The sequence below is a fragment of the Rutilus rutilus genome (assembly GCF_951802725.1).
Source record: "Rutilus rutilus genome assembly, chromosome: 10".
Lineage (NCBI taxonomy): Eukaryota > Metazoa > Chordata > Actinopteri > Cypriniformes > Leuciscidae > Rutilus > Rutilus rutilus.
The window spans coordinates 10869997-10878681 of NC_140215.1; the positions used below are offsets into that span (position 1 = coordinate 10869997).

General features: G+C 35.8%; 1 protein-coding gene across 1 annotated transcript in view; it reads right to left on the minus strand.

Annotated features, from left to right (window-relative positions):
* The window catches only part of slc49a4 (solute carrier family 49 member 4), a gene marked incomplete at its 5' end in the record, with an annotated part of 45548 nt that overhangs the window by 35452 nt on the left and 1411 nt on the right, over positions 1–8685 (minus strand). The window contains one exon of the mRNA XM_084420621.1: positions 6144–6237. Within this exon, the coding sequence (XP_084276747.1) occupies positions 6144–6237 (94 nt within the window). The remainder of the gene's footprint in view (positions 1–6143; positions 6238–8685) is intronic.

Below are 8685 nucleotides of genomic sequence, written 5' to 3' on the forward strand. Positions count from 1 at the left end.
AAACCTTGAAAACACAACATCAAAATTCAAGCACTTTCAAGGATTTCAAGCACCCGTACGAACCCTGTATATGGAATTATTTTGGATTTAGGAGAGATGACGCGTTACAAACACAGGTACAGGAAAATATTTTAAAAGGAGCAGGGGAAATTGAACGTTAATTTCTTCTTAGTTATATAATGCCTCATTTATGTGTAATTTGTTCACTAAAAGCATGTCAAAAAGTATCTATTTGATTTCTTTATTCAGTGGGAATAGGCTATTCAATGTTTAGGTTCGCAAAGAACCTATTAAAGCACTAAGACATGGGAACAGTATAGCTAACATTCACATTTGAATATTTATCGCAAGTCATATCGTCATCGCAATATTAAACAATGTTATCGCACATCGCAGCTTTTCCTCATATCGTGCAGCCCTAATGTTGACATCTGATTCATGACTGACATTAGCTCCTGTGACACTATATTCATGCTAAAGCCTGTGCTCTTCCCTGTAATGAAATGGACCAGAGTGCACTGTGGGATTTTTTTCCTGAATAAGAAGAAGTGGTCTACATTTGCATTGATTGCAATCATTGTGAGACCTCTCACGTAGCTCATAATTGGATCGTAGATTATTCTAAATCCTACACCTTGAGCCGATCATTATTATGACATTACGTTTGACAATTACGGTTGGAAACAATGAGAATTCTGGTACAAAGAATGACTACAGATATTGCCTACTACATCAAGGCCACCGAATTCCAATCTAAAGCTTATCAGCCTGTAGAGGAGAGGAAAAAACATTATTGATGTGTTAAGGCTACGTATCTAATCAAGTTCTATAGGATTTTGGTGCCAACAGAATGGTTACTTGGTAGCGACAATTCAAGGTCACCTCAATTCAAGTGAAACCTCTCCTCAAAAGTTTCCCTCAAAATTCTGATTTCAGATGTGCGCCTCTTTGTGAATGTTAGCAGGGTATATTTAAATAATTTAGCTCATATTGCTTTAGAACAAATCATCATTTCTATTAATTTTCCACTGAATTATGCAATCTGGTGAGAATATTTGCTTTCAGTGCTGTCGCCCTGTATTCTCAGTTCCCTGATCGCTGTTATGACTCAGAAGAATATTATTACAAGCAATCAATGGTGGTATATACAGTGAGTTGAGTAGCGTAGTGTTTATCTCATCAATTGTCATGTGTAGCTTGATGCTAATTGTAGCTATAATTCACCTGTTACCCATATATGATTATATCTCATGATGTAGCCTATGTTGTCAAAATGATTCCCATAAGGTCGTAAGAAACTTGTTTTGTTTTCGAGAAAGCTTTTTGAAAATAGGTGGGAATGTATATCAGGATCAAAGGGATGTGGATGGGCAAGCCATGAAATGCCAGAGTAAAGTATGAAAAAATGGTCAATATTTCAGCCGCTGAATGTAAGCTTTTCCATATTACAAGCTAGCTTGCTGCAATCGTGATGTCACACGCACGAGTCATGATTTGTGAAAGTGTATGAATCTAGGAATTATTGGATTGTTGGATTTCAAATCAGTAGCGGTTGAGGCAACTAAAATAATGTTGTAACAAGCTATTTTATGGATGGTAACTGTAATATTATAACTGAAATCTTATTAGTAATTAGTTACACTACTAGTTACTGCAAAAAGTAGTATTTGTCTTGAACAGACCACATCAATGAGTGACTGCAATAAAAAAATACAAAGATACTATTTACTATTACTATTACTATTACTAAGATACTATTTACTGGCTTTAAGGCCAGTTGTGTTGACATTTGTATGATTAACAATTGTAATATCATGTTGGGTCGCAGCATGATGTCCTGAAGCAAAACTTGCTGAGAATCAGTGTCCTATGCTATATTTCTTCTGGCGACAATCCGCTAAACCTTGCTTTAGAATTAAAGAGATAAAAAGGGTGAAATGAGTCTCATGCACAGAGAAATGTAAGGGCAGCAGAGGAGTGGTAATATAGCCTTAGATGATTCTGATCTGGCACGAACAATATAAGGGAGTATTCTCTGCTTTCTTTCAAAACTGCTGGGCTAACAGGATTTGAATGCAAATTTTATAACCTCCATGAAAGTGACTGAGCAACATGTTTTATAAATGGGGTGCTTTACACTGACAAAACCAATAATGGTACGGCCAAAACTTCAAGTCATACTAAACTAAACTAAAAGTCCAGAATAAAAGACGGACTAGGGAGAATTTAAACCATACTGCCAGCCTTAAAATCACAGCCAATAAAGACATGATATAATCATGTCCTTCATTTAATCTACAGAGGGAAAGAGAAATAGTATTCAATAAAAAGACTGCCTGAAACTTCAGTTCAGTTTGGCTTGCAAGGAACATTGTGGCTCAAACCAAGTCACTCCTCCTCACCGCCAAAAACGGCCTTTAATTTGTGTGCGTCTCCTATTGGAAAACATCTGCTGCGACCACAATCACTGTTGATTTGAGAACAACAATTGACATTTGTAATCAAACGCCATTGTCAAAAAATATTCTATCATGATTGATTCTCAGCACAGAGTCATTCCGAGACCGAACCAAAGCTTCTAAATAAAGATGTAGGTTAATAAAAGTAACTGAAAAATCTGAGATATCCATGAATGGGCCTGATTAAAGAAAACAGTTCACCCAGAAATTTAAATTATGTCATTGTTTACTATTCTTCTTGTCATTCCAAACACATATGCTGCTCCATAGAACACACAAAGATATACTTAGAACAATTTGTACACTGGTCTTTGGCAAACAACCACTGTTCATATTGTTATCACATCAGTCAAGCAAAGTCTCAAGGACGAAAAACAAAAACATAAAAGCAGCATAAAACTGGTCCATGTGACACATGGCTTCTGAAGCCATAAGATAACTTTGTTGGAGGAACAAACTGATTGACATTAGTCCTCATTATGAACTACTGTATTCAAAAGAGCTTTGTGTTAAAGAAAAAAATATATTAATATATGAATAATAATAATAATAATAATAATAAACAATGACATCATTTTCATTTTTGGGTGAATTTGGGTTTATTTAAACAATGTATTCCAATATAAGCCGTCTAAACTGAGCTAACTGATATCTGATGTTGTCCAATTTACCCTTAAACCATGAACTCTAAAACAAAACAGCACATTCAGATCAGAACGACTCTTTCTAGTGTGGCATATCAATGATTACCATCAGTCACATGCTAGATCACTTGATATGCAAGATGGTTAGTGAGGACCTTTTTTACAGTTTATTAATGCAAGTGCTGACACCTAGTGGTAGCTAAATTCACAGCAGAAGTCACCACGCCATGATGCAGGTGTATGGCCTCCTTCTACCTAACACCTTTTAAGTGTCTGTGACCTGAGCTTAACCAGAGGCTTCCAGTAGCACTCCATAATTTAGCTTTTATAGTTGCAACGAACGTATCTAATGACTCAGGCAGTGTTTAACTCTCAAATGAAGCAGTGTGCAAGTTATGGGGTCTAGGCTGTTTACACACGGATCGGAATTTGTTGCACACGTGTAAAAAAAAAAAAAAAAAAAAAAAAAAAAAAAAAAAATCATCCTTTCTGAGCCACTTTCAAATGTTGTTTTAAATCAGATACATATCCGACATCAGGACATCTGACCTACTTCCAAACACGTATATCCGATTTCCCTTGGAATTCCAAGCCACCACAAGGCCAGGGCAACACGTTTGCCCACAAAGATAGCTTTTTAATGTTGTATTTTGGGGCAGACATGCCTACATGAGCTCGCACTAAAACTCACAGTGGAAACGGAATTTCGAACACAGAAACGGGAGCATAGAAACTGGTTTTTAACCTCTGTCCCATGAATTTTATAAATAAAACAACCAACAGAATATTTCATTTTATTTAGGGCAGGGATTAATGCACACAAATATCGGATATCAATTGTGTCTAAAGTGAATGTAAAAAGCCTGAACAATAATAAATACAAATAAAAAGTACTTTTACAGTTCTACCAACTGCTAATTTGAATAAAGCCTTAAGATTTAATCATTATTATTACACAGACAGTCTACTTAATGTTTGCTGATGGTGTAAACTGTAAATCTATTTAAACAATACATCATTAGCTGTACTGGCCATCTAAAAATATATAACACACGACAGAGTCAATTCACTTTGTATGAATCAATAGACTCAACACATTAAGTGCCCCCATGTTGAAATCAGCCATTACATTAACAGTCACTTCAGGCAATAGCTGCTTGCAATATATCTTTGTGTTTAAATGTGCTTGTGATACAATATATAAATATATAAAACAATCAACACAACCTCTGCTTTCTCTCTCTCATGTAACCATCCTAAAAAGCTTTTCCTGTTATATCAAGCAAATACACAATTTCAGATTATATAACTGAGAAGGTCAATGTGTCACTGTCTGTTCCAGTTTTGTAGGAGCTGTGAAACTAAGCTACATAGCCTTATTTCATCCAAGTAACTAATCAGCAAACATAAAAAATAAGAATTATAATAATGTTAAGTTGAAAAAGAGTGTCCTTGCATGGAAATTGGCCCCTCTAACTACACACGTTTATCCGATGCTTTAATAAAAATGGGAAATAACATAAATCAGATACAGATAAGGGAGAGTGTCAATCTGCATTATAGTGTATTTTCAGCAGACCACAACCAGACCCAACTTCTCTAAATTCAATGAATGAATAATACTCTATATTCCTCAATAAAAAATATGATTTATAATCCTTGATGTCTTATAATGTAGTTTTGTATTGTCAGTTTTTTATTTTTTATTTAAATAGCCATTCTAACAAAGTTACATGCACCCAACGTGATTTAAATAACCTTGCTTAAATGTCCATTGGAGTGTAGTTAGCTCTTTGTCAAAACTAATAATAATAAAAAGGGTTGTTTCCTTTTCTCGCAAGTGCAATGAGAAGTTTGCTATAGTTATTTCTTTATGTGCTGATGTTAGCCAAGTGTGAATGAAAAAGCTTAAAGAGATAAGGAGTGAGAGAAAATGGAAAGAGGACACAAAGCACAGTAGAGGACAGGAACATTCAATTTTACAGGTAAAAGAATCCTAATCTAAAGCAAACAGAGCACAGTCGTCCTGTTAGAGTCTGCCACCACTGTGTATTTAAACAAATGAAAAGGTCACATCTTTAAAGTGGTACAACCATGTAGCAGTAACCTGCACTTTTGCCAATGAATAACACACTTTCACTTATGTGTGGCGGCGCATTTCAAGTCGGCATATTGTGAAAAATACAATTATTATTGTTAAATTGTATTTATATATTGGCCACCCTGCTCTCTAGATAGCAGTATTGAACTGATGAAATGAACAATCGGTTGACAACTACATCTAACCACACAAATACAGCTAGATCACAAAAGCCATAATTATACAAAAAAATATGGGTATTCAAGGCATAAAACACAGGCTGTCAACATTATTTCTTTAGATGTGCTAATTTAGACCTCAAACAGTCAAATACACAAGTACAAATGACCAATAAAATGTGCCACCAACCTAAAGAAAAGTTTAGAAAGACAGGACAACATTGTCCGCTACAGCATAAAAAAAATACTACAGCATCAACATTTTCTAAAGGACCTTTAAAATTGCGACGTAACGAAAACTGCGACAGATCTCTTCTTCCATATTGTGATATACATCCAAGTGAAATATAGGGCGGGAATTGCTTCCATCCATCCAAGTCTGGCATATGTACCAGAGAGAAGTGTCTCATTTCACCAGAAGATCAGGTTATGAGATTCTGATTAAAACTTACGAGGTCAAGTAAATTAAACATATGAATTGATCACAATAAGATCATTAAGATGATATCTATTTAGAAAATAGATATGGAAATGTACCCTTTCATGCTGTCAAAACAATGTGCATATTGTAATAAAAGCACTTACAATGCTGGGCGTTTGGAAAGTAATCTCTGATCTTCTCATGAATTATCTCATTGGGAAATGAGGAATTGCATAATTATGAAAGTGATGATGAGGAACCAACATATAGTGAAAGCAGGTTTGGCTAAGCAGAGTTTTTTGTTGAATAAAAGATGCTTCATATAGTGTAACTTTCTGTGTAATATTGTGTGAGTCTAACCAGCGTCTGTAGTGCAGGTCTTTGAGGGGCACACTTCGAAGCGCTGCGCCCAGCACCATGAAGAACGCTGACAGCAGCAGAGATGCTCGCAAACCTTTGGCACAAGACAGAGAAGAAGGAAAGAAGACATATCAGGTTTTGATGCATTGAAACATTAGCCACTGTTCTCTTTTATTATTGTTGTTCGGAAGCCTGTGCAATGATGTAGCTTCCTGACAGTGGGCAGTGCTCGGGGTGGTGACTGAGTAGTTCTGACATCACATTTATACGGAAGTCACAACGACTCGTGAAAAGGCACAGCTATTTTTTGCTGGCTGTGTGCATTTGTCTGTGGAGTGACTGTTTTGAAACTTATATGGTAGTTTCATAGCCCCTAGACCTCTGTTATCATGAAAAAAGCCAGGAAATTTCAGTTTTGACAATATGGGACCTTTAATTAGCCTAACTGATGAGATTAGTCGTTAATGTAGATCCATCTCCGAGATCCTGGCAAATTATGCAGGCTTATCTTGAAGATATTAGGATTAGGAAATCAGAGAAGATGAGAATTTTTTTTTTTTTTAACCATCAAAAATAATTAAATATGATTTATTGGTGACAAAACAAATGTTTGTTTGTCCAGGATGCATAATGAAAAGCATTTTCCTGGATTCATGAAACATGAACTTTACAACTGTTTTTGAGTTTAATATAGAAACTGCGAACTGTGGTTTTTGGCAGACATGGTTTTCACAGCCTGTGGCAATTGCTTTCGTGTTGAGTACAAAAGGGAAGGTGAAATGCTCCCATTCAGTATAAAGAGTGAAAATGTGGAACCATTTTCCATCATATATTTACAAAAGAACATGCACTTTCTTTTCAAAGATACCAAATAACGTGTGTTAATGTGTTAATAAACAGAACTGAAATGTCGACTAGTCAAGTCACCTTTATTTATATAGCGCTTTTTACAATACAGATTGTATCTAAGCAGCTTCACAGTGATACCATGAAAATAATACAACAAAGTTTGTTTCTAGAAGAAAACTGCATCATCGTCCACCTTAAGTAAGGCAGATCAATAATATTGTTGAATATTAAATGTCAAGCAAGCCAAAAGCCAAGGCGACAGTGGCAAGGAACCAAAACTCCATCAGGTGACAGAATGGAGAAAAAAACATTTAGAGAAACCAGGCTTAGTCTGGGCCAGTTCTCCTCTGGCCAATGAGCGAACAGTGTATGATTATGATTCAGGCAGCATTATAGGTCAGAAGTCAGATTGGATCAGAACATTCAGAATATTTATCCAGTTCCATCTGGTTGGAAGTCGGAGTCATCCAGCCGAAGACTAGGAGTATAAGCTAATGAATGAGGTGTAAACACGGGGAAACTGAGAGCTGAAGACATTTGTTTGACATTATCAAGTCTTTGAGATATCTGAAAATGCACCTTATTTCCAGGTAAGATAAAGTGAAAGGCAGTGGGGAAGTTTTAAAAACACAAGCTTTCTGTCCTGTTTGACCAAACGCTCTTTTCCAAATGCAAACCACGTGAGTGTTATTTGAGGAAGGCTCGAAAATGTCATTTTCAAGGCTCAAAAACAGATTCCTCACACAATGATTCTTATGTTAAAGGGACAGTTCACTCAACATTATTTACTCCCCTTCATGTCCTTTGAAACCAGAATACTGTTATTTTTTATGTGAAACGTAATCTTTATGTAACTATTACCATATAAGGATATGTCCATGTAATAAACACCATAAATTATGTCCTGCATTCACGCCATGTCGAAATTAATGTCGTCTCAAAATGACAACGTGACATTATATTCAGAATTGTTTACGTACTCAAAATTATGTGTTTCTATGGCACCACTATCAACGCCTAAATGAATCTGGTACAGCAGTCACAGCTCTCAGACAATTCCAATCTTACGAGCTGTAATTATGAGGTCCACAAGGACATGATCGCTTTTTACAAGTTAAAATCACGTAATTGCGGTAATTACGACATGGTGTGAATGCACCTTTTATAACATTTGAAGTCATATGATAACTTTGTGTGAGGAAAAGATTGAAATCAAAGCTGTTGTCTTCTTCTCTGCAGAAGTTCTAAAACCATTTGTGTTCTTATTCAGAACACATGGTGTAAGTTCTTGTTCTTAGAGGTTTTCTGTCCTTTTCGTCAGCGCTATCTTTGGAGGGCTGAAATCATTGACCGAAACGATTTGCTCTTCTTCAATGAATTTTGACTGTGTCAGCGTCTATTTTGTGTACACAACATGAATAAGTTACAAAAGGTACACGTGTTATAGCAGTGTAGACACACTTCACTGTGACCAACAATGATGCTAGCTTAGAGTAGCAGCAATGTGTAAAATTTGAAATATCGAAAATGGCTTTACTTTACTACGACTGGTTTATCACCAATGAACAATGCACTGAACAGCATACTGGTTTGAAATACCCAATGACCAAATTTATTCAGCAGTTTCAGTTTTTGGTTCAATTAAAACTGGTTTCGGGAAAAAATTATTTTGGTGCATCACTATAATTTTCAT